The sequence below is a fragment of the Hyperolius riggenbachi genome, chromosome 4, assembly GCF_040937935.1.
Source record: "Hyperolius riggenbachi isolate aHypRig1 chromosome 4, aHypRig1.pri, whole genome shotgun sequence".
NCBI lineage: Eukaryota > Metazoa > Chordata > Amphibia > Anura > Hyperoliidae > Hyperolius > Hyperolius riggenbachi.
In genome coordinates, this window is record NC_090649.1 from 126,781,438 (window position 1) to 126,798,743 (window position 17,306).

The window sequence follows — 17,306 nt, forward strand, 5'->3', positions numbered from 1 at the left end:
CTAACTAAATCTCCCCCTAACTCCCTGTGGGGCAATCCGGGCAGCGCTTCCGTGAGAGGCAGAGCTATGAGTCGCAGCTCTGCCTCTCAGCGCGTCTGTCAGCCTGGATCGCCGCCTCTCCCCGCCCCTCTCAGTCTTCTGTCACTGAGAGGGGCGGGGGAGAGGCGGAGATCCGCCGCTGACAGACGCGTGAGGCAGGGCTGCAGCTCATAGCTCTGCCTCCAACAGCAGCAAAATCCACGACCAAGAAAGTCATGGATTTTGCAGGGGAGAGGGAGGGGGGAGTTAGGGGGATTTAGATAGATTTCAACGGTGGGGATGCGGCGGTTTAGGTAGGGCAAAGATGTTAAACCCTTTTTTTCAATTACAAACATGATTTTTAGGAGACTTCAGCGTCTCTTTAAATTAATAACATTCCAAGACACAAAAGGGTGAGAGCCCTGCCCTTGCGAGCTTACAATCTAAATTCTGTCTAACAGAATCTATTAGAGGAGACCTTTTGAGGAGTGCATGGACTGCTGTGAGAACTATTGCACAAAGCAAATTAACCTACTGAACAAATCCTTTTAGTTACATTCACTTACAAAGGAGGGTGATCTACACTTGGTTGGGCCTTACTTTGAAAACTACTAATACAAAATTATTGGCATCACAACCATCAATGATCAAAATGTTGGGTACCCAGTCTATCGAGTGCCGACTTCAGTTATTTCCATCTTCTTATCCTGAAGACTGGAGTCTTCACAGTCAGACAAACCTCTGGGTCTACTTGAAATCAGTTTAACAAAAAGCAAAACAAAAAAATACTTAAGAATAAGAAAACGGTAACATTCCAACAATATTTTGGACAAGATGTTAGTTTATATATATCAAACAAACTCCTGGCTACAATATCACAATATTTATACGGGAAAAGTTTCAAGTGTTCAGTATTTTACTTCACTTTCAAACTGTGTATTTTGGCCAGAATGTCCCAAAGTATTTTTAGGTCTGTATTTATGAAAAGGCAAAACTGTGTTCATGATGGAGACTCTGTATAAGCCACACATTCACTAAGAGTACTCTAACTGCCCAGACAGTGGCCTTTAGACGTGTCTGCATCACTCTACTTGAAGCGAGAATCTGCACAGACTAAAAACATAAAGTAAGTAAATCTAGTTCTCGAGACATACAACAAAGAGGAAGAAGAACAATAAAATGTATAGGTATGGTCACGGTGTGACACCTCACATGGTGTACCCCACACAGCACCACTGATTATTTTAGAGAGTATTCCTTCTTATCAAAGTCATTTAATTCTCAGAACCTACGCTCACTGGCATAAACATTTATCTGCATCTTTATAAACGTTTATCTACAGCATGACTCAAGTGAAAAGAGACCTTTCTTTGGCACCGATGTACTTATATAAAGATTGGCATCAGCATTAATTACATATTTATAGCCACCAAATTAACTATTGCAGCGGCTTGGAATTACCAAACGGTATCTTTTGACCTAGTCAAAAATAGGTTAGGATGCATCCTGTTCTTCAAAAATTTGAGAGGGAGACTAGAAGATAACAAAATTTAATAAAGTATGGTCCCCACTCATAGACTACCTCTTCAGCCCGGAGCGAAGCACTTGGGTCAGAAAATCTTAAAATTCCTATTTATAAATAGGTCCCACACAACCATTAGAAAAAGACTACAATAAACCTGCCACTCCTCGTCCCCCCACTCTTTTCTCCTCCTATCTTTTCCTACCTACTCCTCGTTTTTTTTGTTATGACACATACGCCTGTAAGGTGCGATCCCACTGAAACCATTGATCTGTATTACAGAACTCAGCTAAATCCCACCCACCACAGGACATTAGAACTCCTCAGCTTCTCTGGAAGCTGTGCACTATATGATACCCATGTGAATACCCTGATGGACATGTCTCCATCCAACTGTGCCCGTCCAGTTAATGGGTGGTTGACATCCCCCTCATCTAATAATCACAATCAGCTTCTCCCACTACCCCTTTACACTACAGATCTTCTCAAGCTGACAAGCGCCATTGCTAACTGTCAAACTATCAGTAAATCATATTGACACCCCCATCCCCCTCGAACAAGCAACAGATATGGTTCACTGAGTGGCACCATGAGAATTCTTTATTTGTATGTTTACAAATTATTTGCACTACTTCTGTATGTTTTGTATATGGCTTATGTCAATATACTGTTTACTGTTTCTCTTATAAAATTCAATATAAATGATTGAAAACAAGATTGGCATCAGCGATTACCTACCTGGGTAGAGTAAACGAAAGCCATAAATATTTTGATTTGGACAATTTGTAGTAGTTAAAGCTAACCTGAGATGAGGGGGGGGGGGGTAAAAGAATTCATACTTACCCGGGGCTTCCTCTAGCCCCATGACTACTGTTGCCTACTTTTCCATCCTCCTGGGTGCCTCCGTTCGCCTGCTGTTAGCCCTGGTAATCCACCTTCGGTTGCATCAGTCAGGCTCTCCTGTGCATGCACAGCTCGGCCGTGCGCACGCCTGCCATGTTCACATCACTGGGAGCATTCTGCACCCGCACAGGTAGTACTGCGCTCACAATGCTCTCGACGACATGAACACCAGGGTGGGCATGCGCAGAAGAGTCCGACTGAAGCAACTGGAGGCTGATTACTGTGGCCAATAGGTAGCAGGTTAATGGAGACACCCAGGAGAATGGCAAGGGGGGGGGGGGGGGGGAAACAGTGGTCATGGGGTTCCAGGAAGCCCCAGGTTAGTATGAATTCTTTTACCCACCACTCGTCTCAGGTTCTCTTTAAAGCAAGGCATACACGGGTCTATTACAACCTTATATGCCAAGCTTATTGATCCTGGAAAGACAGCAAAAGGGGGGTAGAGAGCGCACTGAAACAATGGGAATGAGAAGTGTCCGAGCGGCCATGGAATAATCTCACCTTGTGAAGATGCTGATGTGCCCATACGGGTTAATCATCTTACAGGCTTAGTCCCGCTTTGCTGGGGACCAGGCTTCCTGAAGAGGATGTCCTTCTCTCGGCCAGGGTGGCCTGCCAGTGGCAAGCCGCAGCAGGAATCCTTTGGCAATGTGTAGGTGCTCGTGTCTGCGCTAGACTAGAATAACTATCAGCCATTTGGCAGGCTGTGGCATTCAGGACGGTGAATGAATCAATAGCTAGTACTATAGACCATTCAGCCACGCTGCTCAGTGACTCCACACTTGGGGCAATGAGCGGTACAGTGGCGAGTCTATGAATAAAGTGCGTGCTGAAAGAACACGGAGGGATCTGTGTATTAAAAATAACTTTTTCTTTATTAGATCTGTAGTTGCAATGCGTTTCAGGGGCCTTTCATCAGGCAAACAATTGGTAATTGTCACATATATTTTTAAATACAATAGTATAAATTCAGTTGGTGTGACATGGGCTAGATTTTCCACCTGGTACAATCGATAGTTTTGATCGATTATGATCAATTTTATTGATCCATTTCAAATTACGATTGGTTAGCCGTGATGGGATATTTGCCTCCGGAGAATGTTGATTAGTACAGTATATGGGCTTCTTTAGAGTATAGCAGAGTTTTAGAAGGTGAATAATGTTTCAGATGATGCTTTAATAGATGGTAGAAAGCAATTGCAAAGCAAGCCTCTGTTCAGTGGCCTACCTACAGATCTTTGGGCCCCAAGGTGATATTTTTACCTAGGTCCCTACCTTCCCTGCCTGCCTACCTTCCCTCTTTCCCACCAACTCTGCTCCCCATCTCATCCCGACTTAGCTCAGCCAATCCTACTTCTAAAATCGCACTTAACCACTTCGTCCACAGGACAGTAGCTATACGTCCTCTGGGACTTCATCTAAGGCACAGGTCAGTAGATCTACTGACCTGTATTGAAGCAGTGCTGTGCAGGATTGGGCTTGCTCCTGTGCACATTTCTGGCACTATCTGATGAAGGACTAATTGGTGAATGGGAATATAAGTTTCCTGAGCTAATTAGATTGATTTTACTAATTTCATAGTGAAAAACACACTCTAGCATTATTTCAGAATCAAATATCTTCACCATAAATTGTGACAGGAACATAATCTAAGTTTTGTGATAAGCAGTAAGAATAGCCAAACAAAATTTTTGTTTTTTATCTACAGTAACACTTTTTATTTTTAAACTGGAATTGGTAAAACTGAGAAATACATGTTTTTTCTATTTTTTCTTTGTTTTCCCATTAAAATTCATAGAAAACAAAATTGTTTGAGGGAAAAAAAATGGCATACAATGAAAGCCTAGTTTGTCTTGAGAAACAACAACAACAACAACAAACATTTGTAAAGCGCTTTTCTCCCGTGGGACTCAAAGCGCATAAGCATGGCTCCGACCATCGTGGTACAGAGGAAGAATTTTATAAATCTGGAAATGCCAGGCTAAACAGGTAGCTTTTCAGTCTGGATTTGAATAGCTCCAGGGATGGTGCTGTCTTTACTGGGTGTGGTAGGGAGTTCCAAAGAGTAGGGGCAGCATGACAGAAGGCTCTATCTCCAGATTTTTTGAGGTGCACTCTGGGAGTGACCAAGTTTATAGAACTTGCTGATCTGAGGTTGTGAGAGGTGTGGTGCAGCTTCAGCAAGTCCGTCATGTATCCAGGGCCCAGATTGTGCAGAGATTTGAATGTCAGCAGTCCAATCTTGAAGAGTATTCTCCATTCTACTGGTAGCCAGTGCAGTGAGCGAAGGATCGGTGTAATGTGACAGTGGCGAGGCTGGTTTGTTAGCAATCTGGCAGCAGCATTCTGCACTAATTGCAGGCGACGCAGGTCCTTTTTGGGGAGGCCAGCATAAAGGGCATTGCAGTAGTCCAGCCGTGATGTGATGAAGGCGTGGACTAGGGTTGGAAGATCCTCTGGGGGAATCAGATGTTTAATCTTTGCAATGTTCTTCAGATGAAAGTAGGAAGATTTAACTACAGATGAAATTTGGTTTCTGAAACTCAATTCCCCATCGATTAGTACTCCAAGGCTGCGCACAAGGTTGGAGCTGTTTATATCTGAATTCCCAATCCTGATTGGTGTTGCTTTAGGATAGAGCTGTTTTGATGGCGAGTGCTGGCTTTGGACAAACAGGACCTCAGTTTTGTCAGCATTCAGTTTCAACCAGTTATCATTCATTCATGCCTGTAGCTCAGCTAAGCAAGAGTTTATTTTTGGGGTAGGGTCTGTTCCACCAGGTTTGAAGGACAGGTATAGCTGTGTGTCATCGGCGTAACAGTGGTACGTCAGGCCATGTCGTTGGATAAGTGTACGAAGTGGCAACATGTAGATTGCAAACAGCAGAGGGGATAGGATTGATCCTTGTGGCACTCCAAATTGTAGAGGTGCAGGTTTGGACATTATAGGTCCTAGGGATACTCTCTGTGTTCTGTCAGTCAGGAATGATTTGAACCACTGGAGGACTGATCCACTGATGCCACAGTACTCCTGCAGTCTGTTAAGCAAGATTTCAGGGTCCACTGTTTCAAAAGCCGCTGAGAGATCCAACAGGATTAGGATGGAGCATTCCCCTCTGTCCCTTGCCATGAGCAGGTCGTTGCAGACTTGGATGAGGGCTGTTTCACAGCTGTGGTGTTTCTTAAAGCCAGATTGTAGAGGGTCCAGGATGTTGTTTACTGACAGCCTGGTTTCAAGTTGCAGATAGACAGCCTTTTCAATAACTTTACCTAAGAAGGGGAGGTTGGAGACAGGTCTGTAGCTGCTCATAGCATCTGGATCCATGGAAGGTTTTTTAAGAAGGGGCTTGATGATTCATTCTTTTAGAGAGGTAGGAAACCTCCCTGCTTGCAGAGAGCAATTTACTATTTTGTGAAATGCTGGACCAAGCAGGTCAGGGCATTTCAACATATGTTTAGTTGGTCCAGGGTCCAGGTCGCAGGTTGTCTGGCGGAGGCGACGGAGGATGTCTGAGATCTCTTCCTCACTAATACTTTTAAAGTCAGTCCAGGGTGTTAGGTTGTTTTTGCAGCTATTTCCAGGAGTTGCATGAGTCTTAGGTGCTGTGGACTGAATGAGAGACCGAATAGAGGATACTTTGTCAGCAAAGTAGCAAGCAATTTTCTCGCATAGCTCCTTTGAGGGAGTTATAGTAGGTTTTAGACAGGATGGATTACATAGTCTATCAACTGTGCGGAATAGTTGGGCTGGTCTGTTGGCGGCCTTTGCGATCTCCTGTGATAGGTAGGAGGATTTTTTCTTGGTGATCGCATTTTGGTAGCTTTCCAGGTGAGAGACAAGGGTGTGATTATCTTTTGAATTCTGAGATTTTCGCCACTTCCTTTCTAGTCTGCGCACTTCTTTCTTTAGGTCCTTTAATGAGCTGTCAAACCACCGTGCATGGTGAAGTGGTGTAGACCGTTTAATGCGAGCTGGAGCAAGGGCGTCATAGGCAGATGACACTGCATGGTTGTACATCAGGACCATGGAGTCTGGGTCTGCGCAATGATTGGTTAATGAGTCGAAGTTGAGGGTATTCTGAACGTGCTGGGGTGAGACATCTTTCAGTGAACGGTATTTTATGAGTTCTTTCCCTCTGTGTTTTATCGCTGGTGCTGTCAGAGAGAAGTGGATGGTGTGGTGGTCTGACCATACCACTGGGTTTATATCCATGTGTGATATTAAAAGTCCGGAATGAAATATAAGATCCAGGGTGTGCCCTTTCTTGTGGGTGGGGAGGTTGACAGCCTGAGGGAAACCCAGTTCATTCATTATGAAAAGTAGTTCACTTCCTAGGTGGGAGTCGTGATCATCCACCCATGCATTGAAGTCTCCCAGGATGATCCATCTAGGGTGTTCCACTGTTAGGCAGGATAAGAGTTCAGATATTTCCTTAAGAAAGGCTGGACCATTTTTTGGGGGGCGGTATATGAGCAATATGTTGATGTTTACTTCTGCTGACAGTTGAGCTGCAAGACATTCAAAGGTTTCAGTGGGGCCTATGGGCAGGGGCCTTATGTTCAAAGAGGATCTGAAGCATATGGCAACCCCCCACCCTTGTGGACTTGTCTCTCACAGTGCAAGACTGAATAATTGGTCAGCACGGTTGCTTCAAGAGTTGGGCCTGCATGCTTCCCAAGCCAGGTCTCTGCCAAAAAGGTCAAATCAGAGAGCTCTATTAGGTCATGTATAGTTGCAGTCTTATTATTTATCGATCTGGCATTGCAGGGTGTAGCTGTGATTAAGCTTTCCTGGGGACAACTATGTTTTTTATACTTGGATCCACTACCTCTCCACCCCCTTCTGCGTTTCCTGAGTATCCCAGAGGATTTTAAGAGGAGAGCTAGTGAGGTGTTAATTTGTAATTGTTCCTTGGGAGGGCAGGCAGAGAGAAGATCCTTTGATGAGTATTTGTATGTTGACATTAGAGACAATAGACTTGTTCAGATAGCTTGTACTTCTGGAGTCCTGCTGAGATCAAAGGGGATCTGTGCAAAATCCTTTCATTCCTACACAGAGTTGGATCATAGATTTATTTTAAGTAAAGTTCCTTGTTTTAGAGTTAGATGATAAATGATAACATAAATGTGGAAAATAGTCACTTGGTGCATATGCCTTGGATAATGTATAAAGGATTACTCACAGGGTGGAGTGAGGGCAATCACAGGCAATCAAGTTTCCAGAGAGGTTGAAGGTCTTGTTTCAGGTCAGCTGTTAGAAGGCTTGGTGTGTTCAGCAGTGGTAAGCTTCATGGAGGATTTCAATCCAGTTTAAATCTCTGCCATCCAAAGTAATCCGATTGTTCTGGTTGGTTGTAGTTGTAGCCTTGGTCGTGGTGGATGGAATTCCTCTGTATTTTGAGTCCAGTTTCAGCACAAATAGGTTTAAAGGTGTAAAAATCTGAGACAAGGTCTGGAGCAGCTTAAGAGAGCTGCAGCCCGGCTGGGCGCGCTCAGTTTGAGAAAAACAATATATATTTCATTTCTGTGTCATAAGTAGGGATAAAGTTATTTCTGATTAAATAGGGACATAGCTAAACTGTCAAAACTGCTCTGGTCAATAAGTTGAAAACAAGGTCTGGATGCGAAGTGGTTAATACACAAAGAACAAGAAAGATACAGAAGGTCATTAATGCACATTAGAAATACAGCAAAAATAAAATTCCAAACCTGCAAAGGACATTTACTGTTTTCAAGCTCTGTCTAGCTTTCGTGGTTGTCAGGGATAGAATGTAGCCTTGCTTCTAAGCCAACATTGAGATAGATGACTGCCATGTGCCCTCAGATAAAAGAATTAAGTAGCAAGATGCACCCCAAATACAAGAACTGTCCCCAGATAAAAGAATCAAGGAAGGCAAATGGTCCCAGATAGAAAATATTAGGAATTCACTTGCCCTACCACCAGAAAAAAAACACCTTATCTCAAAAACCAAGTGTGATTTGCTACAGTTGGGCTTCCTGTGTGGCCAGTGGGCAGCGGCCCCTGACCCTACGCCCCCCCCCACGTGATGCAGTGTCAGTTGAGCAGTCTTGGCAGATCAAAGAGGGGAGCGAAGAAAACCAGTCCTGCCTCTAGAAGCAGGTAGTGTATAATGCCCTGCTGACGCCATTCTACAAACTGGATGCTGGCAGAGAGATCTGCGCAATCTTGACCCCAATGTACTAGCCACACCCCTCCACTCCCTCTCCTCCTCCCTCCCCAGCCTAACATGCCCTAACCAAGCAGCAGCTCAATACAATAGTAACCTCTCAGCAGCCTTAGATCATGCTGCTCCCCTGACCTTTCATACCAACTGTCACCCCAACCCCCAACCTTGGCACAATGCCCTCACAAAAAAAACTACAAAATGAGACACGAGCTGCAGAACGCAAATGGAGTAAATCCTGCCACAACCGTGACTTCCTGGGATACAAGACCAAGTTGCAGACTTACCATACTGCTCCCGCTCATAGCAAACAGATATACTTTACTCGCTTGATTGCTACCCAAGCCTCCAACCCACGTCGTCTTTTTGCCACCTTCAATGCCCTACTCAACCCCACACATTCCCCCCCCCCCCAACCTCCACCCTCTCAGCCACTGACCTATCAAACTACTTTATCAACAAAATTACAACCATCCGGAGGGATATTTCTCTCCTCCACTCCATCGCCCCTGCCTCCTCACCCCATCCTACTCCTGCCTCTTTCTCCTCCCCTACTTCCTTCAATCCTGTCACGGGGGAGGAAGTCAACCAGCTGCTGGCAACTTCACCTGTCACTTCCTGCCCCCTAGATCCGGTCCCATCTGATTCTCTGATTCTCTGCACCCACATTTTTCAGATCTGGCCCCTGTCCTCACCCACCTGTTCAACCTATCCTTCTCCACCGGCATCTTCCCCTTCACATTCAAACAGGTCACTGTGCTTCCCCTGCTAAAGAAACCTTCACTTGACCCTGCACTGCCATCCAACTACCGCCCAATCTCTCTCCTCCCTTTTGCCTCAAAAATTCTTGACGCCTGGCCCACCAATGCCTGACTAACTTCTTCAATTCCAACTCCCTTCGCGATCCTCTGCAATCTGGTTTTCGTACAGCCCATTCTACAGAAACAGCCCTCACCAAAGTGGTTAATGACCTTGCCCTTGCCAAAGCCGAAGGTAAATACTCCATCCTGCTCTCCTGGACCTCTCCTCGGCATTTGACACTGTCGACCACTCCCTCCTCCTCCACTCTCTGCAGATAATGGGCATTCAGGACCTAGCCTTAGCCAGGATCTCCTCCTACCTCTCCAACCGCTCCTCCACAACATTTTTCAATGGCTCCTCATCCACTCCTACACCCCTCTCAGTTGGTGTTCCTCAAGGCTCCGTCCTAGGACCACTACTGTTCTCACTCTATACTGCCTCAATTGGCAAAATCATCTCCTCCATGGGTTTCAATTACCACCTGTATGCCGATGACACCCAGATATACCTCCACACCCCAGATCTCTACTCCTCTACCATGGACAAAGTCTCCGCCTGCCTCACATCCATTTCCTCCTGGATGGCCGCCAGGTACCTGAAGCTTAATTTGGATAAGACTGAGCTTCTAATATTCCCACCCCGCACAGCTGCACCCCTCCCAGATCTGCACATCACTATTAAAAATACTACCATCCGCCCTACCTCCCAAGCCCGCTGTCTAGGCGTTACCCTGGACTCTGAACTTTCCTTTACACCCCACATCCAAGGTATTGCCCAATCCTGCAACTTCCACCTCCGCAACATCTCCAAGATATGCTCCTACATGTCCCCTGACACCACTAAACTCCCTATCCACGCCCTGTCCATCTCCCGCCTAGACTACTCCAATTCTCTTTTGTCTGGCTTCCCCTCTAACCGTACTGCCCCACTTCAATTGGTAATGAATGCGGCAGCCAGACTGATACATTCTTCTCATTGCAGCGCCTCCACAACTCTGCTCTGTAAAGCCCTACACTGGCTCCCCATCAGCTTTAGGATCAATTTCAAAATCCTGTGCTTGGCCTACAAATCAGTGCACAAGACCTGCCTGACCTACATCTCTGATCTGGTCCACAGGCACATACCAGCCCGCCCCCTCCGATACTCAAATGACCTGCGCCTAGTCGCACCACGCATATCTCAGTCACATGCACATGCTGCCACTACTCTCTGGAACTCGCTCTCACCAGCCATCAGACTCGCCCCCACCTTTAATACCTTCAAACAAGCTCTCAAGACTCATCTTTTCATGCTCGCATACCGCCCTACACCAGCACCATAATACGTTCTGTTAGACACCTTCTCAACATATGCACCTATTGTCTCCACCCCCGTCCTTTAGATTGTAAGCCTCTGGCAGGGCCCTCCTCCCTAGTGTTTCCAGCTTTATTATGCAATCTTACTGACAATCACCCCTCTTGTGGACTAGAACAGTCTCTATTTTGACATATGACACTGTACTGTTATCAAATCATTTGCAGGATCTTGTTTTGTTGTGAGTTTCCTGTATGTCCTACCTTGTATGTTAACCCATCTATCATTCTATTGTGCAGCGCTGCGTAATATTTTGGCGCTTTATAAATACAATAAATAATAATAATAATAATAATAAAGGATAACTGTAAGTTGTTTTTAAAAAAAAGAGTTTAACTTACTTGGGGCTTCTACTGGCCCCTACCATAGTCATAGTCTAATGTCCTACCATATTATTATTATGTATCTATATAGTGCTGACATGTTCTACAGAACTGTAGAGTACAGTCAGGTCATAGCACTGGAATCTACAGCAGCAGCACAAAGTCATGTCACTGACTGTTCTCACCATCTTATTACTGCCATAGTCATAGTGCAAGTCCGATATTTAGCACATGCCCTGTGATGTGGTCAATCATATGCTGTACTACTACACATGGTGGTACAAATGTGGTGACAGCAGGCCCTCTGTGAGGAAAAGTACAGACAATGCCCCAATGAAAAGAACATTAACCTCCTGGGCGTTCTGGACGGGCTCAGCTCGTCCAGTGACGCCGGAGGGCACCGTTCACGCCCTGGTGGGCCGATTTAAATATTTTTTTTTAAACATGCAGCTAACACTTTGCTAGCTGCGTGTTGTCCACGATCACCGCCGCTCGCCGCCGATGTGCCGCTACCCACCGCGTAACAGGGCCCCCCCCCGAGACCCCTTGCGCAGCCTGTCCAATCAGTGGCAGGCAGCGCTGAGGGGTGGATCGGGATGCCCTGTGATGTCACAACGTCGATGACGTTGATGACATCATTGCGATCGTCGCCATGGCGATGGGGGAAGCCCTAAAGGAAATCCCGTTCAGGACGGGATTTCCTTATGGGCAAGCGCGCCAGCGGCGATCAGAGGGGTGGGAGGGACAACGCAGGGAGGGGGGCATCATGTAGCTAGCGCTAGGCTATCTACATGATAGCAAAAAAAAATTATACAAAAAAAAACCTTCCCGCGGGAATCAGAACGCCGGGGAGGTTTTTAAAGTGAATCTGTAGTGCAAAATAAAAATAAAAAAACAGATACTTAACCACTTCACGTCCCTGGGGCTTTCCCCCTAAAAAACCAGAACAATTTTCTACATTTCACACTCCTCCCATTCATTTGCCAATAACTTTATCACTACTTATCATTAGTGATGGGCGAACACCTGGATGTTCGGGTTCGGGAAAGTTCGCCGAACATGGCCGAGATGTTCGGCATGTTCGGGCCGAACCCCGAACTTCCCGAACATCCCTATTTTGGGGGCCCTATGGGGTCGCAGGCATAAGGGGGGAGCATGCCCCGATCGCGGGGGGGGTCGGAAATTCCCCCCACCCCCTCCGCTAGCGCTCCCCCCTCTGCCCGCTTCCCCATTCAAAAGTTTCAAGAAGTACCTGTATAGCGGATGGCCTGGCAGTGGCACTGTGGAGTGAGGAGGAGGAGGAGTCCGGAGAGTGACGAGTTGAGGGAGGCCGGGCAGCGGGCGTGAGGTCAGAGAAAGGGCGGAACTCGCCCTTTCTCTGACCTCACGCCCGCTGCCCGGCCTCCCTCAACTCGTCACTCTCCGGACTCCTCCTCCTCCTCACTCCACAGTGCCACTGCCAGGCCATCCGCTATACAGGTACTTCTTGAAACTTTTGAATGGGGAAGCGGGCAGAGGGGGGAGCGCTAGCGGAGGGGGTGGGGGGAATTTCCGACCCCCCCCCGCGATCGAGGCATGCTCCCCCCTTATGCCTGCGACCCCATAGGGGGGCCGTATTGCGGCCTGTTCGGCCGAACAGGGCCCTGTTCGCCCGAACAGGGGCCCTGTTCGGCCCTGTTCGGGGGCATACAGAAGTTCGGGGCGAACCCGAACTTAAAAGGCCGAACACCATGAGGTGTTCGGCCGAACTCGAACATCACCCGAACAGGGTGATGTTCTGCAGAACCCGAACAGTGGCGAACACTGTTCGCCCAACACTACTTATCATACATAAATGATCAATACCTTGTTTTTTCCACCACCAATCAGGCTTTCTTTGGGTGGTACTTTTTGCTAAGAATTATATTATTTTCTATGCATTTTAAAGGGAACAAGGGGTAAAAAATGGAAAAAAGGTCATTATTTCCCAGTTTTCAGCCATTATAGTTTGAAAATAAAAGTTGCTGCTGTAAGTTAAAGCCACACATTTTATTTTTCCATTTGCCCTGGTTATTTCACCATTTAAATTTCAATATTAGTACAATGTATGATGACAATAAATAATTTCGAAATAAAATGCATTTTTTCATTTTGTGTCCGATTATTATTTAGTTATTTTTTTCCTCCTTTATAATTCGATCCTTCCCCCAGTTAGCCAGATGTGCACCTACATATTCTTCCCTCCCCCATAGTTGGTCAGATGTGCCTCTGGATACCCCCCCCCCCCAGCCAGGCCTTAGTACCCCTCCCCCCCAGCTAGCCAGATGTGTATATTTGCCTATTCACACTCCTCCCCCCCAAAGCTGGCTGGATGTGTCTACTCCCCCCCCCTCCATAGCCAGGTGTGTGTGCCCCTTTACCCCCCTCCTTGTTAATCCAGTGTCCAGTGTGTGTGTGTGTTGCTCCCCCCCCCTTCCCCCCCGAGCAGCGGTGTCTCTTTAATGATCCCCCACCCCCACGCCCTTGCAGAGATCGGCGCAGGGAAGCTATGAAAACTCTCACCTAATCTTGTTCCTGTGGCGGCGATCGGCTCCCCTCCATTCAGTACCGCTGACAGCCTCTATGTGCAGAATGGATCGGGTCCCGGCTTGATGATGTCATTAAGCCGGGACCCGATCCATTCTGCACATAGAGGCTGTCAGCGGTACTGAATGGAGGGGAGCCGATCGCCGCCGCCGGAACAACATTAGGTGAGAAATCTTTTTTTGTAATTCCCCATGCTGCCCGGTCGCAGCATGGAGGAATAGGGGGGTTGTAATTACAGGGGATTGGGCGTGGGGTGGGGAGATCTGACACCTGGGAGGGGATCCCTCATTAGTGTAGTTAGAGGGAGGGGGGTTGATGAGCCCAGGTGCATGCTAGCACGCACGCTGCGCTCATTTAAAGGAGACAACTTATATTCACATCATGTGGCTTTCAGAAGCCACTTGCAATAACGTGAATATACTGTAGTTAGGACATGAACTGGTTAAAGTGAACCTCCAGACTAAAAATCTACTCAGCAGAACTGAAAAGTCTTGGTGTTTCTTTAACAGTTTCACAGCATCAGAACTTTGTTTTTCTTACCAAAGCATCATTTTTAGCTGCATTTTTAGATAAGCTCCACCCATCAAAGAAAACTGCCCGGGCTTTTTTTCCCTGATGCAGTGCAAAGCATGATGGGATTTCCTATGTTGTTATTCACGTTGGCTAGCAACTGGGAGGGGTGATCAGCACACAGGACAGTTAGAACTGTGTCTCATGCTCCCTGTCACCTCCTTTCAACCAAAAAGATGGCTGCCCTCGTGAAATCAAACATTTGCCTGTTCTTTTAAAACAGGGTGGGTAAGAGATTCTATTACCTATCTATTTTAATTAACATGACTAATGTAGCTTAATGACAGTATGTTTGTTTAGGCTGAAGTTCCTCTTTAACTAAGGAGAGGGAAGGCTCAGGGTCCTATAGAGCCTTCCTGTTCTCCTCACGGTCCCCGCATTCTCCTCCAGGCTTCACAGTTCAAATCTTCCGCCGCGGGAGATTTCAGAAGTCTTCGGGAGCCCGAGTCCTCCCAGAGACAGGCGACTCTGTACAGCCCACGTGTGCGCGCAGTACAGAGTGGCCCGTCTACGGAAGCCCGAGTGCTTTCGAAGACTACCGAAGCCACCCCACGCGGAAGAGAGCAGTCTACGACCGATGGTCACAGACTGCTGATGGGGAGTCTGTGGGGAAACGCGGGGACCGTGAGGAGAATAGTAAGGTTCTATGGGACCCAGAGCCTTCCCTCTCTTTAGGTTAGTAGCTTTTTTATTTTTATTTTCACTTCAGACTCCCTTTAATGAATGTTCAGGGCCGGCCTTTGCTATGAGCGACCTGTGCGGTCGCTCAGGGCGCCATGCTCTCAAGGGCGCATGCGCCCTGTCGCCCCTTGCCGCCCCGCAGTCTCCCTGTGTCCTCTCCGTCTATATTTAGAGCAGGACTACAAGAAAATGGCCGCCGATGTCCACAAATGCAGACAAACGGCGGCCATTATCTTGTAGGCTCTAACTACAGATGGAGCGGAGGCGGGGAGAGAAGAGTGACGTCGGCGCTGGAGCTGGATGTCAGGTGAGTAGAGATGTGGCGAACGGTTCCCGAACCGTTCGCCGGCGAACATCTCTAAATCCATGGGCCTCTTACTACTTCCGGGTCGCAATGACCCGGAGTAGTACGCCTGCGCTGCCCGGCGGAGCGCGTCCTAGATCGCGCTCCCGTTGCCGGGCACTCTCTGCGCATGTGCGTGACGTCATGAGTGACGTCACGCTCATGCGCAGAGAGTGCCTGGCAACAGGAGCGCGATCTAGGACGCGCTCCGCCGGGCAGCGCAAGCGTACTACTCCGGGTCATTGCGACCCGGAAGTAGTAAGAGGCCCATAGAGGTTCGCCAGGCGAACTGTTCGGCCCAACACTACAGGTGAGTCAGTCTCTGCCCGGCCCACTGCCACATAAAGGGGGGGGGGTTGCCTGGGGCAAACTACCTACACTGTTGGCAAACTACCTACACTAGGAGAAAACTACCTACACTGGGAGCAAACTACCTACATTGGGAGGAAACTACCTACACTGGGGGCAAACTACCTACACTGGGGGCAAACTACCTACACTGGGGGCAAACTACCTACACTGGGGGAAAACTACCTACACTGGGGGCATACTGGGGCATACTACCTACACTGGGGGCATACTGGGGCATACTACCTACACTGGGGGCATACTTCCTACACTGGGGGCATACTGGGGCAAACTACCTACACTGGGGGCATACTACCTACACTGGGGGCACACTGGGGCATACTACCTACACTGGGGGCAACCATGCTACTACACTGGGGGAAACTGTACTAGCTACACTGAGGGCAGCTATGCTACCTATATGGGGCAACTATACTACTTACACTGGTGGCAACTATGCTACCTATATGGGGACAACTATGCTACTTATGGGGGCGGGGGGAACAAAATCCGGTTTCGCTCAGGGCGCTGTGAAACCTAAGGCCGGTCCTGTGAATGTTTATGATGTACAGCAAGATCGGAATTTCTGAAACCTTTGTTTCCGTTTGGAGACCGCTTCCCAAAACTCTTTGGCTGCAAAGTAATAGCACACAGAGTCCAGAACACAATTAGCATTAGATAGAAGTGTTGACACACGGATGAAAACTTGGATATGATTAATGGTGTGACAAGATGCATTGGTACTATCCGCCAAATAGCGTACTATGTATGCCGTATGGACTGGGAAGAAGCAGACCACAAAAATAACCATATTAGCAATAATTAAGTTTATTGCTTTTCTGAAGGATCGCCGGTCTTTGGAATCCAGCGTTATTGAGTCACGGAGAGTTTTCAAGATCTTCACAGAGAAAAAGCTGATAAGTACCAGCGAAGGAAGAAACCAAGCCAATGAGGAGACCAGATTCCACTCACTAGGTTCTGTGCGCACCTTCACAAAACAAGTGGTTAAATTGCCATTCTCTTGTTGTGCAGTATTTACTATGTTGATAATTAGCAGAAGAGTCCACGGGACGGCACAAACCAATGAAGCCTTCATGGGGGTCCTCCAACCTTTGTACTTCAGAGGATGACATATGGCCAAATAGCGGTCACAGGAGATAGCTGTGATAATAAAAATGCTCATGTATGTATTTGTAAAGTAAATTCGGATTAGCATTTCACATACTTTATAGCCAAGCTCCCAGGGGGCTAGTAAAGCATACAATTTGAAAGGGAATGTCAGTACAATTAGAATATCTGCCATCATCAGGTTCACCATAAACACAGTTGTTTCTGTCCACTTGGGTAGTCTACAGCAGAAAATCCACAAGGCAAACACATTGAAAATGGTTCCAATGACAAAAAAGATGCCGTAAGTAACGGAGGCAAAAATCGCAAGATGTTCATAGACCAAGGTTGAGCAGTTCATCTTTAAGAAGTTTCTTTGATATAGGAGGAAATCTTGCTGTAGTTTTTGTAGGATGCTTCTGTGACGTCACCGTCAAATTTCCCCACTTATTCTAGCGGCTGGATAGTGTAATGGTTAAGGGCTCTGCCTCTGACACAGGTGACCTGGGTTCGAATCTTGGCTCTGCCTGTTCAGTAAGCCAGCACCTATTCAGTAGGAGACCTTGGGCAAGACTCCCTATCACGGCT

At 47.1% G+C, this 17,306-nt stretch overlaps 1 protein-coding gene across 1 annotated transcript; it reads right to left on the reverse strand.

The window, feature by feature from the left end:
• Window positions 1-16,170: 16,170 nt before the first annotated feature.
• Window positions 16,171-17,079, reverse strand: LOC137504706 (G-protein coupled receptor 35-like). Its single transcript, XM_068233291.1, has one exon. It carries the CDS (start codon window positions 17,077-17,079, stop codon window positions 16,171-16,173), a length of 909 nt encoding a protein of 302 aa, XP_068089392.1.
• Between the last annotated feature and the right edge of the window lie 227 nt (window positions 17,080-17,306).

Bases quoted from the DNA above. Each gene is read 5' to 3' on its own strand.
- LOC137504706 (XM_068233291.1), bottom strand. From the start codon at position 17,079: ATGAACTGCTCAACCTTGGTCTATGAACATCTTGCGATTTTTGCCTCC.